Consider the following 16,272-nt stretch of genomic DNA (forward strand, 5'->3'; position numbering starts at 1 on the left):
GATTCTGGGTGACTAAGCACTGTACTCGACTCCTGCACCAGAAGAGACACGGCCTAAGCAGGCGCAGCGAGCGCACTGTGCTGTTTTAAATGCCTGCTGCAACTTTTAAAACTCCCTGGGCTTGAAAAGAGCAGAGCAACAAGAAGCTCGAGCGGAGAGGAAAAAGCATTATCCTCGCAGCAGCACAACTGCTGCCTTTTGTAACTCCTGACAGGGCACCACGGTGTGAAAGAGGGGAAAATTTTTAATTCTGGTAAATTCAACCATGACTATTTGTCCTGTACCAACAGCAGCAGCTCTGCTTGCTCAGAGGTTGCCAAAGGCCAGCCCACACAGCTCTACGTGCGTCGTTCATTCTTCCTGTCCTCTGCGAGATGGAAGAGCACGCAGAGACACTCGGTCCCTTCCATACAGAGCTCTGTCTTGAGCCAAGCAGCTGGCTATTTGGATCAAAACAGAGCCATCGACGTGGAACTCTGAAGCTTTCAAAATTAAGAGGAGAGCTACAAACTGCTCCGTTTCAAAGGGACAAACCAGCTGTGGCCACAGCTCCCGGGCAAGCAGACATACACCCTCCCCGAGGCAAAGCTTGGACCTTGCACGTGTTCTCATGTGAGAAAAATACCGTCAGGTCTGAGTGATTCAACCTGGTTTTATCCACTGAAGTGGAGTAAGCATCTTGGCCCTTTTGGGCAAGATTCAAAGCCTCTTAAGGCTAAAAATGCGTCCCTTCCATCCTGGCTGGATCAAGGCCATGCAGCTCTCTGCGTGGAAGCTATACACGGACACTGGCTTTCTGATGAGCTACGAGAAGTGCCAGGCTCTCCAACCAGCCTCCCCTGTGCCCAGCGGGTCCCTGTCGCTGTGCAAGGAGAGGCACGGAGCTCTCAACCACCACCACTCGAACAGACATCTCCTGGTGTCCAGGACTTGGAATCTGTCCCTGCAGTCAGCAGGGGCCAGAAGGTCGATAGTGTTTGTGTCCCTAGGGATACAGGGGAGCATCCAATGAGACTGTGGAAAGCCAGGTGAATTGTACAGCTCCCATAAAAATCAGCATCCCCATCTTACGGCGTGCTGACTTGCCTCCTAGAACTGTGTCTTTCCCTTCACTGACCACGGGTGAAATCTGGACAGCTAGCTCAGCCTGGAAACTTTCTACACCCTAGGCTGGTGGCACAACTCACCTCACCTACTTCTCATCTGCTTCTGCACGTCTCCAGAAAGATACTTCTGCATCTGATACTGGAAATTCCCTGTTAGAGCAGACTCTTTGTTATTTTGTGCCACGGCATGATCTGATCTGTAATAACACACAAGGCAAACCCTTAACCAGTAATTTCAAGACCATGCCCACTATTTCTAGCAAACCATATAAGCTCTTCTAGTCAGGTATCAAGTCCCTGTTTCCTCGCCCAGTGTCATTCCAGCCTCTTGTGACTACATCCAATTTAGCTTTAGCTGTTTATGCTGTTGATATTATTATTATTTTTACTGGCTCTTATGGAAGAATTTAATCTCAAAACCTTCTCAGATCACAAGAGATTCTAGCAGCAGCAGTGCGGTTTGGACATGTTAGAAATACTTTATAAAAGATAAAATAAAGAAATAAAAAACAATGGTGTATAAATCCCTTTTTAATTGCACCTAAGCCCTGAAATTCAAACTCCTATTCATGAAGGAAAATCCTGTAATTAGTAGTGATTATCACCTTTTAGTCCGAGGCAGGAGAGAGGTGGGATGGGAACACCTCACTTCAGATACTATTCCTCCTCTCTTGCTCTTTATAAATAGAACCAGCTTTTTTTCTTCTTTTTTTTTTCTTTTTCTTTAAATAGAGCACTGGGGCTGGGGGATGTCTTTTGGCTATTGTGGGCGTCAGAGTCAGAAGAGCCACAGCTGGCCGCTTCAGAAAGATATTATCAACAGTGCAGCATTTCGGAGTGGTACTCTTGTATCTAAGGGGAGAGGGGGAGAGACTTGAAAGGGGAGGGGAGAATACCAGCACTGAGGGTCCGAGCACTGAAATCTCAGCAATTTAAGAAAAAGAGAAGGACAGACAGAGAGAAAGAGAGAGATAGAGAAAGAGAGAGACAGATACTGTGTCAATACTGCACTGGATTTCTCAAAAATCACACAGCTTTAATACCTGTACACTAGGAAAGCCACTCCTTTGGTAGATTATCGAGTAGTGAGGACTGATGGGCAGAGGGAAATGCATAAACAGGGAAAGGAAGGGCATTCAATTCTGCAAAGGGCAACAGCACCAAGCACCAATGGTACAACTACCACACTGCAAACCCCCACCTGTTCACTATCCCATGTGGCTCGCCCTCTCAGGATGCACACATGGGAGGCAACAGAGGCTTAATGGGGATAAACAGGGAGATGAGAAGAGGGAAAAGAGGCATTTTCAGCTAGAATGTAACTTGTCAGATTTCTCGCTGCTGTTTACAATAGAGATGCAGCTGCCAGATGTGTCCCAGCAGCCTCTTTTCGTGTCTACCACTGCTGGATTTCTCTTTCCACACTCCTCCAGAAAGGAGGGCTTTCCATCTCTGGACCTGGCTGGTTTTCAGGGTGCCTGCAGCCAGACAATAATGGTTCAAGGACAGGGAAGAAAGAGGATAAATGGGGAGGGGCAGAGCCATGAGACCCAGGTCCCCTTCTGCAGGAGGTGGCTGGCTGCCCTTCATGCCGGACACTGCACGGACGGGGCATCACCCTCCTACAAGGGCATCTGCCCAGCGCAGTGCCCGCTGCTGGGGCTCTCCACGCCCACGGGGGTTAGAGGAAGCTGCGTGGGGTTCAGTGACACGGCAGGCAGCTTTCTGCCTCTGCCCACGCCGGGCTGGCAGCAGATCAGCTCCCATGCGCAGGGTCTTAGGGACTGCTGGAGGGAAAGGGTTAGCAGGGAGCGAGTCCTGCATCACTGGGGAAGCCCTTCGGAGCAGGGATCAGGGATTTGCTTTGTGTGCAGGATGTGGAACAAGAGCCACACCTCCAAGAAACAGGTAAGTAATAACGTGACCCAGGGTCTGCTCTAACTCTTGGAATGACACCCTGGCTTCTTACCATCTTTTCCACTTCCCAGATCCCTCCCTCCCCCCAGAACAAAGGCTGGTCCCCAACAGCAGGGCTTCCATGGACAGGCGTTAGAGCTGTGTGACTCCTTTCCTCCTGGAGGGATTGAGGAGTTCAGTTACCACCGGGTGGGCAGGAACACTGGCTTCTCACAATGCGTTTGGAATAAACTACAGCACAGCATAACCAATCAAAACTGAAATAGGAAATCAAGAGAAAGCAAAAAACCCAACGAAACAAAAAATTTAGAACGGAAGAGTAAATCCACTTCAAATAAACCAGAATTGTAAAAGAAACCAAACTATACATATTTATAGAGAGAAAATAATTCATAATTAATTTAAAAAGTGGCATGCAAAGAAGATTGTTACATTCTCCTATCATGCATCAGGCCCAATGTCCAAACGGCAAGGTAACCATGACGACAAAGAAGTGCAAGAACTCAGCAACATTACCAAAGGATGCATAGAGAGGCCCACAATGCAACTCAACTCATCTCGGCGAGACCCGGGAACGGGCGGGTCTCGCTCATCTTAAAGATTTCTTGCTTTTTCTTTTTTTTTTTCTTAATTTTATTTTTTTTTTCTCTTAAGAATGTAAAAATGTGGGTAAAGAAAGTAAAAAAGAAAAAAACCACACCAACCTTCTCGTAGCTCTGAGGGATGTTAAGGGGGTTTGATGCGGAACACAATGACATGAGGAGAAGAGAAAAATAGGGGAAACACAGAGAGAGTAAAAAAAGGCCTTCTCAAGGCTGTCAGCTGCAAATTGATTGTTTTCTTTCTCTTAACCAAAATCAAAAGAAAGGAAAAAAAATGAAGATAGTAACGACCCTCCTTCCTGCCTTCCTAACTTTCCCCCTCCCATCCAGCTGGGTCCCTCTGGTTTCAGAACAACAGGCTCGGTACAGCGGTCAGACCGTGAGCAATCCTCGCGCGCAGTCAGCACCCGGCAGAGGTGCCAACCCCAGCAAGGAGTTCTCACTTCCGTAAGTCCACCTGCGCTTCCGAGAAGGGGGAGCGGAACCCGCAGCAGGCAGAGAAGGCCGATACAAAGGAGATCCCACGCTGGAAATCCGCTCCCCCCGCCCATGCTCCCCCCAGCCCCCACACCCGGCCCTGCTTGCGCTAACTCCACAATGGGACTGAATAAGGAAAAAGAAATAATTAGAAGAAAAGAAAAGCAAACCAAAACCAAAACATTTCCTTGCAATGTTCAAACTTACAACTCCTATCCCAGGTGTTCTATAGAGACAAGCATGTTATGGGAGAAACAAGTCAATTGGAAACACGGGAGTGTTCGAGACTCTTTCGAAACAAAAAACGGGAAGAAAAATGCGCATGAACTTTCCCTCCCACCAAAGCAAATCCATTTCAGAAATCTGTTACCTTTCCACGATATTAACACACAAGAAACATGGAATTAAACAGCATGAAAAACACCCAAACCACAGGCTGAACTGGCTTACACAGTGTTTTCTGCACTCTCTCGGCCGGCTTTGTTTTCCAGGCAGGCCTCGGCTACGCACAGGCCAGCTTGGACAGAAAGAGGGCTATCCACCTGGAGCCGACACTTATCCAGGTGTGGAGACAAGCGACTCCACGGTTACCACCTTTGTCTCCTGGGTAGTTTCCGAGTGGCCAGAAAGGTAGAGGAAATTTATAAACAAAAGAATAATGAAAAATCCCCACATTTTTTCCTGTTTCTTTTTTTTTTTTTAAAAAAGAATAAGGCAAAACATTCCAGCTAAGCTGTCTGCGAAGGATTTAACCCGGAATTAGTAGCAGATCCAGATTTACATTCCCAAAAGAAGAATTTCGGGGCCCAGGCGACAGGGCAAATTTCAAACGCAATTTTCCAGCTGGCCACAAAAGGCTATTTAAAAATTTAGCTTGGAAACATTAAATTATTAAAAGCCTTCTCTCCATGTGCATGTGATTTAGTGAGCGTGAGACACGAGAGAGAGAGAAAGAGAGAGAGAAAGGAGTGCACACAGGAGCATGGCTCTGCGGAGTTAACGTGAGTGTAGGTGGGAGGCGCTTCCTCTGTCGATGGGATGGCAATGGGAACAGTTTGCTGGGATGTAACTTTTCTTTTTTCCTCCCAATGGTATTTTTCTTTTTTTTGTTGGTTTGTTTTTTTTTAAAAAAAGCGAGAAGGACCAGCCCTGCTCTCTCATTACCAAAAGGGTTTTGCTGTGGAAAGATGTTAAACCAAAGCTACACACAAAATAGCACAGGTCAGAAAGATTAAAATAACAAAGCAAGCAGAAAGGCTGTTGCCCCCCTGGGTGTGTGAACATCGAGGGGGCACCAAGCAGAAGCCAATCCCCCTGTCATCTGTTCCCCACGCTACACAGGTGAAGGAATCTGTCACCGCGGCGGCGATGTCTGCTGGCCGTCTCCAGCTTTCTGTGAGCCTGTGCCCACGGCCAGCGTTCCTGCCCAAGGAGCCAGTGACAAATTACGGCTGGCAAAGGGAAAACCAGCTGGGGCTTAGGCGAGAAGTGAGAATGCACCCTCTTCTTGCAATCTGGTAAGATCCAGGGGCCAGGGAGCTCAGTGGAGGGGGCTGAGAGGGTCCTCCCCTCCTCTCACACCCACACCAGTAGAACTGAAACTCACTTCCAGAGAACAGGGATACTTTGGGAGAAAAGGGGATTATGGCCTCTTTGCAGCCAAAGCTGTCCATTCCCCTCTGGGCTCTGCAGGCTGATGCTGGCAGACTCTTGGTCACACTATTTTGGGTCATACTCGACTTCGCTGTGGGTGACACAGCCTTGTGCTGCTGCTCTGCATCTCTGGGGCGGTAGCTGGAGCCACCGGCAACGGTGAGGAAGTCAGGGTGCACCGGGATCCCCTCGCAAGCTCAGCAGCGCACTGTAAGGATCCAGCCGGTTAACAGCAGTGCGTCCCCTGCACTCGGACAGGATCGGATCGAACGGCTGGGGGCAAAGGAAGGCCATGGGGAGGGGGGTATTTGCCAGGGTTGTGAGCTGATGCGCTCCCTACCTCTCACGTAAAGGTTAGCAGGGGAGGAGTAGCGCACCCCGGCGCTGTTGCTGGCGACGCATTCATACTTCCCCTGGTCCGTCTCCTCGCTGCTTTCGATCTGCAGGCCACCTGGGAGGAGAGAAGAAGACCGCAGCAAAGACACCATCATCACCATTCTGCCTTGTTTTTAAGAGACAGCAATAGCAGCAATGTTTTGCTTTTTCCTCCCCTGGGGCTAACACACGCTGGGACATTGCTCGGGGGTCTTGGGCTACGAGCTCGGGAAGCACCGAGCCCTCTGCCGCCATCCGCTGATGTCTGTGCCCAGCGTTAACATACCCAAGGGGAAGAGAAAATGTAACACCCCCCCGCACCCCGTACGAAGTGGTAGTCTCCACGCTGAAATGATCAGCAAAAGTCCCAACTTCGTGGCTCCTGCAATGCAGGCATCCTGCACCAGAACTCAGGAAATCAACTTCAATAATCCATATTACTGTGATCCCCAGAATTCCATCGGAAGGCAGTTGACTTTCCACGCTCGATTTGAAGCGGTGACCGTAACACCAAAAGGCTTTGTCACTCACTGCCTAGGATCCCTGGAGCATTTTTAGCACCACTGCCTTTGTTTTGTGCTTAAATACCTGATTCACAGGAAGCTTACAGGAGATAAGAGTCAGTGTGAAAAGCACCTTACCAACAGTGACTATTCCCAAGGGAAAAACCCTGTAAATACTGCATTGGAACTTCAAAATTGCCTGTGTGGTTTACACCGAGTGGGCCAAAAGGATTAAGGTTTTTCTTAAACCTGTACATTATTGCAGCCTGAAAGAATATACCCAGAGCCCATACTAAACACTCCTGTAAGCAAACATGCAGAGATATGCAGCATGTAACTACATGGAAGAAAATTGCCTCATTTACCTCAGAAGGCTTCATCCCTGCAAAACTCCCGTTAAAATACATACTACATCAATAATTCAACAGGCTATCAAATGTTTTATGTATTAGGAGTACATGATTGTACTACAGATACGGACAGAGCTCACATGTGGTTAAGACTCTTAACTCCCGTCTCTGGGAAAAAAACCTAAATATGAAAACCAAACAATTCCAGCTCCGCGTAATATTACTGATAAAATCTTAAGCGAGAAAAGCGCAAATGGTATCATTGTTGGTTGCAGACACAGCCTCTTCAGGAAGGAGGAACCATCGTGTTGGCATGAGGAGGACGCGGAGCTCACGTTCCTCTGTGTGTGCCTGGGTGAGCAAGGACGGCGCGTGGGAAGACGTGAGGCTGTGAGAGTGTTTGTGACAGGGATGGGGTGCGATAGCGCGACTCCCGCCAGCATCCACTGTGCCTGGTAGCTCCCAAAGGCAGAACAGAGCGAATTAAAAAACAAAAACAACCCCACCCAAGCCACTAAACCAAACGAAATTCATTTGAAAAGAATCCGTGGGTATTTCAGAATAGGAGTTAGAAACCAAAACAGACTGAGGCTTCACACCGAGACGTCAGCTGAGCGTATTTCGTACTGAATTACAGCTTGAGCATGCTCTGCCATCGGAAAGCTCCGCTTTAGGGAGAGCTGGCCTGTGAGTTTTCCCAGAAATTTCTGTTAAATTAAGTGGGTTGCTTCCACGGGTTCCAGGAAAACGTTTTGTGTGGCTCACGAGCTCCGCTCGTCTGAGTGTACGCAAGGGGAGACGCCACGCTGCAGAGCAGGACCAGAACCACGCGCTGCAGGCCGGCAGCCTCGCCGCGGGAATCGGGACTCTCCCCGTTCATCCCGGCACTGCAGCCTTGCTGGTGAATGCAGTGGGGGAAATCATACTGCAGGGAGGTCAGTGAGGCTTCAGCACTTGTCAGGAGCCAATGAGACGATGCGTGAAACAGTAAATCTCACCTACAGCACCTCCTGTTGCTTTTACCAGCAAGGAATTATGGACTTCTAAATTTGCCAGCGTAGATAAAACCAAAGCAGGGTCTGCCAGGGGGTGCACACCCAATTCCAGCTGACTTTCCGTGACAGCTTGAGGTCTGCTACCTTTTTTGGCTCCATTAAAGAAACGGTGCAGAAGCTACTTACCACGGGTATCTTTCCCAGAGAAACCTAAGGGTAGGAGAGTGGGGAGGAAGAGGAAAGGCAGCTCTGAAGCCAAATAAATAAGTATGCTGAGATGGTACGTGCTGAAGATCTGACGGGGCAAAGGACTGGAAAATTTTCACCACCATCAGTGGATTGAGAGCACTTTGCACCAAACAAGAGAAGGTCCTAAGTATTTACCAAAAGCTTTGATTGCATTTACTGCTCAAGATAAACTTCAGTCCTTCACAGTCCTGGAGAGATTAGCTCTTAAAACTCTGTGTCATAAATCTGAGGCAGCACAGCCTGAGACGTTATTAGAAGAACAGTATCAGTATTACCAAGTGCACCCAGCAAACAAAAAAGGACATTATAACCATATATAAAATAAAGACAGGTATAAAAAAGAAATATTCAGAGGTGAAGCAGGACAAGAAAACATAACAACATCAACAAGAATCTGTACTGAGCACAGGTCAATGAAACAGGAACTGAGTGGAGAGAAGTGTTTGGAGAGTGGGTGAGTGAGTGAGCTGGGGGTGTCTTACCTCGGATCGGTGTACCTTCTGCAAAGAAAACAAAGAAAGTAAGTGAAAAGACTGTAAAACCCCAAACACCTGGACTGCCCGTGGGAAAAGGACCTGAGTCAAGGAAGACAGTTCCCAGTAGGAAACTTCCTGCTCTACCTCATCTCAAATTATAGGGACAGACTGAAGAGGGCTCGGGGGATGTCAGGTAGGGATGCCCTTTTTAAAGCACTCCAATTCAGCTGGCTGTTCACAAAGCCTCCACGGCCCGTGGCTTGAAGAGTCTTAAGACTGGCTCCATTTTGTTGCTAAGCAAGGAAAATCTTCCACCTCCCAGCTAATGTTACTGCTTGCTACCTGCAGAACATACGACGAACCTGCATTTATCTTCATCACTCCCAGGGAATGGGGTTGGCATTATGGCCACGTTAGCCCCGACAGGGAAAGGAACATCCAGGTACCCTGCATCACATTAGGAGCTGCAGGTTTGATCCCACCTTTGCCAGCAAATTCCCAGGTCCAAACTTTAGTTATTGGCACAGATGAGTGAGGAATTCAACGCACGCCCTTAGCAGGACCTCCAGCTACCCTTCAGCGGCTCGGCACAGAGACTGAAGCCAGATGCCCTGCACTAAAGGCCACGCTACTGTGCAAGTGGAAAGGCCACCTCATGCAACTGCTCTGAAACTGCCCTGACGCCAGTGCAGGAGGGAGGTTGAATGGAGAGACGAGAGTCCTGCTACACTTGCTTGTTGACTACCTCTCCCCTGGGTTATTTTTATTCAGACCCCCTCCCGTTGTCTCTAGTGCCTAACCTGAGTCTCCTGCTTGGGCAGGTCTCTCAGATGAGAGGAGGTGACACTGTGCTTGATGCACCATGTCACAGTCAATGGTAAAACCTCTATCCCCCCGTCTGACCTCCTGAGGTTGCAACCATCTTCCTTTGAAAACACGGCAGGTCCTTTTGCTCACAGTGGCATTCAAACTTGTCACACAGCTTATCAAAGAAGGGAGTTCAGTCGGTTGGTTTTTACCCCAATCCTGAGAACAGGGCAGATTCCGCAGTTACAAGTATTGCCTCTTACTAGGGAGAAATGCAAGAGCCTCTCAGCAACGGTAACAATGCATCACTCTGCAGCATCTCCCAGGCAGGGCTGCATAGCACAGACACGATAAATATCAGCCTTGCACTCTCTCCTCTCCCCCAGCAGCATTACTACCCCCACTCTACAGACGGGGAAACCGAGGTAGAGGTGAAGCGACTTGCCCAAGGTCACAGAGGGAAGGCTGTGGCAGAGGCAACAACAGGAGTCCAAGCCTCCTGCGTGCCAATCTTCTGCCTTAACACCAGAAAACCCCTTCCCTCCTCATCCTTCAGCCCTGCTCATCCTTCTTGCGCTGCGGTTCAATCCTCCATTTTCAGGATAGAAGGTAAAAATATACAGATACTGGTTACAGTTCACCTTTATTTTTCAAAGGAGATGAGGGGAGAGAGGTATTACAGTGTTAGGGTATTAGGTTCTAGTTATACTCAGCTTCTAGTTAAGAGGTTAGGTTATTTGCTGGAGAAAAGTTAGCATCTAGTTAGGGTTAGGAACTCGCTAAGGTTAATAAAGCAGGCTGGTTAGCTACCAGGAGAAAGGTTGGAGAGACAGCGCTTGAAAGAGAAAGAGGTGGGGGGAGCGTGTACTTGGGCAGATCTCCACACAGGAGACGGCAGGAAGGTTTTAAAAAGCGAGCGAGAGAGACTAAGCAGCAAAGGGTTATAGTTCAATTCAGTGGAAATAAAAACAGCCTCTGATACATCCTTCTGTCTCAAAAGTGGAGTGAAAATCTGCCATCTGTGGCACAAATCTGGAACACGGCTAATGGGAAGAGGGGAAGAGACCCCAACAGCCCCCACTGCTATACGGCTTCTTTGCCCTTGGCTAAGCCTGGCAATTTCCTGCAAAGATTCACTCTAATTGACAGGAAAACACCCTGGAAGTTAGAGCTATATAAGCACAGATACAACAGCAGCCGTTGCCTTCTCGTGTCATTGTAGGTTAGTTACTCCCTGTTCCCTCTAAGCATCAGCGCTGCCCCTGGAAATAGGTTGTCAGCAGCTCTTGGAGTCAGACTGTCTTGGAGACAGTGCTCTTGGGGAGCAAGACCAGCCAAGCCACGCCACCTCAGCCTTTCCAGTTCTAACTCTGGCACACGGGACCCAGTGGTGAGGAGCACAACATGTTATGGAAGATGCCCCAGAGCACGGAGGGAGGGGACAGGATTTGAATCAAACTGAGATCATGAACTTACACGGGAAGAGCAGTTTGACTGGCCGCAGGGACACAGATGGTAGATTTTCACTACTGGGAGTTTCACATCTAACCAGCTCCATGTTCAATATCGGGGCAGCAGGATGGTGCTCGAAGAGGATTTGAAATAAATTAATTACTCTGAGGAATTCTGGCAGGTCCTGTAAGATTTCCTAAGGAGTGGGGGAGGAGGCAGTAGCTGGCTTTCCTGGTGCCCTGACAGAGCAGGAGCCAACGCACGAGGCTGCTGTGTAGAGCAGAGTACGGGCACCAGCTTTGCAGGAAAACTGATGGAGGGAGAACTCACACTGGACGCTGACTTTCTGAGTGAAAAGTTAGTTTTGAGATGCCACGTGCAAATTATTCATACTGCCTTCCACGGCATCCCAGGATCTGTAAATCTGCCTATTTAGGGCAAATTTTGAGGCTGCAGGAGCCCAGATGGCCAGCGTAGTGTTTAGCAGCAGAGGCAAAAGGCAGCTTAAAGGACACGCCTCTGGATTATAAAGGGCCAAGAAGGTGGCAAAATAGCACGTGCAGGTGTCCCCCCCTGTGACAGAGGATGGGATCTGCTCTTCCATCATCCTTCCTCTGACTTCCCACACAGCAAGCCGCCTACGGATTCTCTAAGCCTTGAAAACAAGGAGAGAAGGAAAGTCACCATTGCCATGGTAATGACAGAAAACACATCCCCACCTTCTGTCAGGCCACGTGTGAGAACATGTGTGTGCTGTGCTCCTCTCCCGAGGGCTGGAGAGAGCTTTCTGTTCCAAACAAGCCAGAAATCATCAAGGGTCTTCTGCAATTTTAAAATGCCGGATCCTGGCTGACAGCTGCAATTGCGACATCTCTAGTAACAAAAGGGGACTTGGCACACGGAGGAAATGTGACGTGAGCTCTGCAGACAGGCTCCTGGCTTCCCAAGGGATGGAGAGGACCTGGAGGGGGGGTGCTTTCCTCTGCTCAACCCCTTCCCATAGCCAATGACCTGTGATTTACAGCTTCAATTTGAAAGTGCCGCACTCCCACCTCTCCCTCCTGAAAATGCCAATAACCCCGTTAGATGTGAAACTCCAAGACCTCCTGCAGGTGTGAACACAATTATCACAGTTCCAGGGTACAAGCTATTGTGTAATTGGGGAATTCCAGGACAACTGTTGCTAAGTTACAAAAAAAATCTATCCAATGTTAGGAGGTTCATATTTAGCTGTTACGTCTTTATACAGATATATTAGTTAGGATGATGATCATTCTTTTTGTAGCCTGCAATACCCCTGCAGAAATTCGTTAAGAGGGCAGAATACCCCTACTGAAAGAGTTAGTAGAAGAAATGCATAGCATGCCTCTCAAGAAGCTGTTACAAAGGAATTAGTTTAAAGGGCAAGGGTTACAGATCTGGACATTAGCAGGTTTGGGGTTTTTTGGTTTGGTGGGGTTTGTTTTAATTGAACAAACTTACCAAAGGTCTCTGAATGTTACCAAAAAAGGTGAAAAAAAAAAGAAAAAAGTTTGTTATAGCCAGTTATTCAGAAAGCAGAAGACAACACACAAGACACAAGAGGTTTTAGTGTTTCCCTGATGTGAGAAGGTGGCTGCAGGCTGCTGCCGTTATCCCCCCTAGGTGGCACGGCTGAGCAAGGACACCGGCTTCTCCTTTAAATGAGACTGCTTGCGCTGGGGTTAGGCAGGAATTTCTCTTCCACCACCAAGACCACTTAAATTTCCACAACCTGGGTCTCTGAGGGAAGCTGGCACCTATATAGATGTTCTTCCCAGTCTCCTTTCACTGACAATTCAGCTTTTCATTCAGTCAAAACCCACGAGTGTTAAAACATTCCCAGTCGCTTGGAAAGTTTATCGCGACGTGCAAAGGAGAAAAAGAAATACTGGATAGCGAGAACCCTCGATGGTTAATGACATATCACCTGTTTCTCAATTATACTGAAGACCTGCAAAATAACGGGTCCACAGGATGATGTGCTATAATGACCACGGTCTCCGAGGTCCATTTATATTGCCAGTCAAACATTCAGGTTTTTTAATATAAATGGGAACCAAATCTGGACACGGTTACCCAATTTTGAAGAGCTCCGTGTATGACATTTCACTTGTACCTTTTAATGAGCTAATTTGCATGTTTGCCACTAACTCATACATTGATATAAATTCAGTTCTTAGCACCCTCAGCAATAAAGCAGCGTGGCTGCTATCCTGATGTCTTTCTCCCGGGTGACTGTCCTGTCCCGCTGCTCCCTCAGCCTGCCCCATCCCAGCCTCCATCGGGGAGCACCGCACAGCCAAGTCTCCAGAGACACCCGTCACCCGCTGCTCTGCTAAGCCTGTTTGCGCCAAGTGCCGCAATGAAGTCGTGATTTAGTCCCAAGGTCACTCCTCCTCCCTGCACTCCTATTCACAGGGGGCTTGTCAAACACCCCTTAGCTGGGGGTGACTGTTAATCCCCAAGAAGCCGGGCTGGAGTCACACTGGTGACTGTGGGTGAGAGACACTGAGGCTCATTAGCAGTGTCCTGAAGCATCCAATGCCCTAATGTGTGCTAGTGCCACACTTCTGGCAGCAAAGTTTGTTTTCTGGAAAGATAAATGTATTAAATTAAGCTCTGACTTTAGCAGCACTCATCCCATCGGAGCTCAAACAGGCATCACCTCGCACATCACACTCAGGTTACAAATACACACATCAATCTGCTCTGCCTGGGTCTTAAAACAAACTCCTTCCCACTGACTAAATTACTAACACAGTGCAGGTGACCCTAATGTTAATAAGTTTTGCACTTTCACAAGCCTTTGCATCACAGAACGTGCAAGTTTTGAAAGGCCATAAAAGCAGATGAAACAGGAGAACTCCGAAATCCTGACTGTCCAGGAATCTGCACTCCCTTTCACACCAGCAACAGGTTTCTGCCTCTGAGGACAACAGGGATGCTTCAGGGTTTCACCAGTTTACCAATTCAAAGCATCTGTAAATGAGATGAATTCTCAGCAGGTATCCTCTCATTTACCAGAAAGGCCAAGAGTTCACTCTGAGGCTAACCAATTCACTGGCATAAAAACGCAGCACTCGGGTGGCTTTAAGGAAAACACCAGATCAAACCCAGTTAAAGAGTATAAAGGCATTCTAGCAAGATGATAAGTGTATTAAAAATAATCTGCCTGTGCATTACTCACACTTCAGATCACGGTCACAGAGCATGATATAATTCTAGTTTACCTCTCATTATTTATGCTGAGTGATTTTTTTTATTTGCATTTGCCTCAGCTGTTATGATAAAACAGGGAGGTCAATCTCATCTGTGTTTGCAGGATTCAACAATCCATTCTAATTCAACAAAGCAGTTTAAGTATCTGCTTGTAAGTTTGCTTCACTGAGTAAGGAGGCATTTATGCAGGTGTGTCATAGCTACCATGAACTGGAACTACGCTCAATCTTTTCCACTGGTGGCCCACAGTAAAAATCTTCACATGGAACCTTTGCCAAAAAAGGTCAGAAAAAAACCAGGCGGTTCCATTCCCTGACGTTCAGACCCAGCATTAGAGTCAGAACGGGCTTCTTCAGAGCCAGGGGGTCTGGGCAGCGGTCGGCTGGGGCTTGACTGGCTGACTTGTAAAATGTCTAACACGAATGGAGCAGCCCCAGTTGCTTCACTGAAGCCTCTGCTTTCCCTCTGCCTACAACAATGCCATTCTCTTGCCAACACACGCTGGAAAATGCTCCACCTCTCTTGGCCAAAGGAATGTTCAGAGTGGCTGAAGTGATGCGAGTGCTTGCTAGGTCCAACCACACAGACACGTTTTCTCTAGGCTGGGTCAAAGCAGTCAGTCCAAGCAGTTACTTGAAAATATTTCCCGGGTTAGTTTTTGTCAAAAGGTAAAACTTCCAAAGCTTGTTTCATATTTGCAGTTCTCAGAGAGAAATTAAGGTGTGTTTTAAGCTGAGCAATGGAAGTGCTTTATCAGTAGTATTCAAAATAAATATACCTGTGCCCTCCTTGCATGCACACTCACACAGGGAAGTGGCAGATTTAACAAGTATAAAAACAGCTCCTGAGATGTGAATATTAAGAGATGTCAGGTTGACACACACACAAACAACAAACATAAAACAAACATGAGAGACAGATGGACAAGCAGATGGGGTAAGACGGAAAACTGACAGGAGCCACGGAGCTGGGGTACATCTGTTCATGGAGAGCCGCTCCACGGGCAGTGCCACTGAGCACCAAGGAGTCACTCCAGAACGCTCACAACTGCTCTCCAGCGATGACTGCAGGGACTTGATGCCGCAGAGATCCTGCAAGAGCTGTTCCTCAGTGCCAGCTCTGTCAGTCTGCACCAACAGCATCATGTTTTGACAGTCAGAGGCTATCTGAGCTGTGGACCCTCAACCAGATGCATGTGGCCTGAAGTGCCATGTCTGCTGTAGTGGTTTTCTTTCTTCCTTACCCTGTTCCTGGTCTGAGGAAGAAACCCTCAGCTCCCATCCAGTCCCCAGTCCCCCTTGAGCTGGAAGAGCACCATTATCTAATTACTGCATCTCCTGGATGGGAATCAGCTTCCCTGCTGTGACTCTCTTTATGTCACCCAGGCAGTAGGGAAGGCCAGGAGGAGGGGTTGGAGGGGAAAATACTCCAACCACTCCTTGAGTAAGAACATGAGTCCCAAAACCAAAGAAAAGCTAATGCCCCAATCCACACCAGTGGTGCCCGTGTCTTGTCAGCCCTCTCTTCTACTTCAGAAACCTGAGCGGTCTCTTCACGCCTCTGTCTAGGTCTCAATTCCTCCAATCTCACGCAGAGACCTTACCTGATCTCAGTTGTTTTATTCTCCCATTGCTTGAGCTGGGGTCGACAGGCAGGAAATCTTTAAACCAAGTGATCTCTGGGTCTGGGTTCCCACTGGCCGCACAGAGCATCGTGGCTGTTCGTGTCCGCTCCACCACCTTCAGCTGGGGCCCCATATCAATGTTTGGGAAGCCAGGAGGTAACTGGTCCTCTGGTGAGAGAGAGCAAGGGAAGAGCAGTTAAACAGGGACTGGGGACCAGGGCCGTGGAAGGAGCTGTTCGACAGAATGCGCCGAAGAGAGCATCAGGCAGACGCTGCCCAGGACTCTGTGCAATGCAATTTAAACCAAAGCTACAGTAAATGGTTCATAGATGGTTTGTGGAAACACATTATACAGTAAAATTTACCAGTTTGTCCACTTCGTGTGGCTATTCTAACACCCCACAAGATTATAAATTTAAATGCAATCTATTAAAACCCTCTGGGGC

The 16,272-nt window shown here is 48.1% G+C and overlaps 1 protein-coding gene across 1 annotated transcript in view; it reads right to left on the minus strand.

Moving 5' to 3' along the window:
* The window catches only part of LOC104511751 (receptor-type tyrosine-protein phosphatase S-like), a gene marked incomplete at both ends in the record, with an annotated part of 26,835 nt that extends 10,841 nt beyond the window's left edge, over positions 1–15,994 (minus strand). The window contains 2 exons of the mRNA XM_010154486.1: positions 6,096–6,206; positions 15,806–15,994. Coding sequence (XP_010152788.1) covers positions 6,096–6,206; positions 15,806–15,994 — 300 coding nt within the window. The remainder of the gene's footprint in view (positions 1–6,095; positions 6,207–15,805) is intronic.
* Positions 15,995–16,272: the final 278 nt, after the last annotated feature.

The sequence above is a fragment of the Eurypyga helias genome, unplaced genomic scaffold (assembly GCF_000690775.1).
Source record: "Eurypyga helias isolate BGI_N326 unplaced genomic scaffold, ASM69077v1 scaffold19906, whole genome shotgun sequence".
Taxonomy (NCBI): Eukaryota; Metazoa; Chordata; class Aves; order Eurypygiformes; family Eurypygidae; genus Eurypyga; species Eurypyga helias.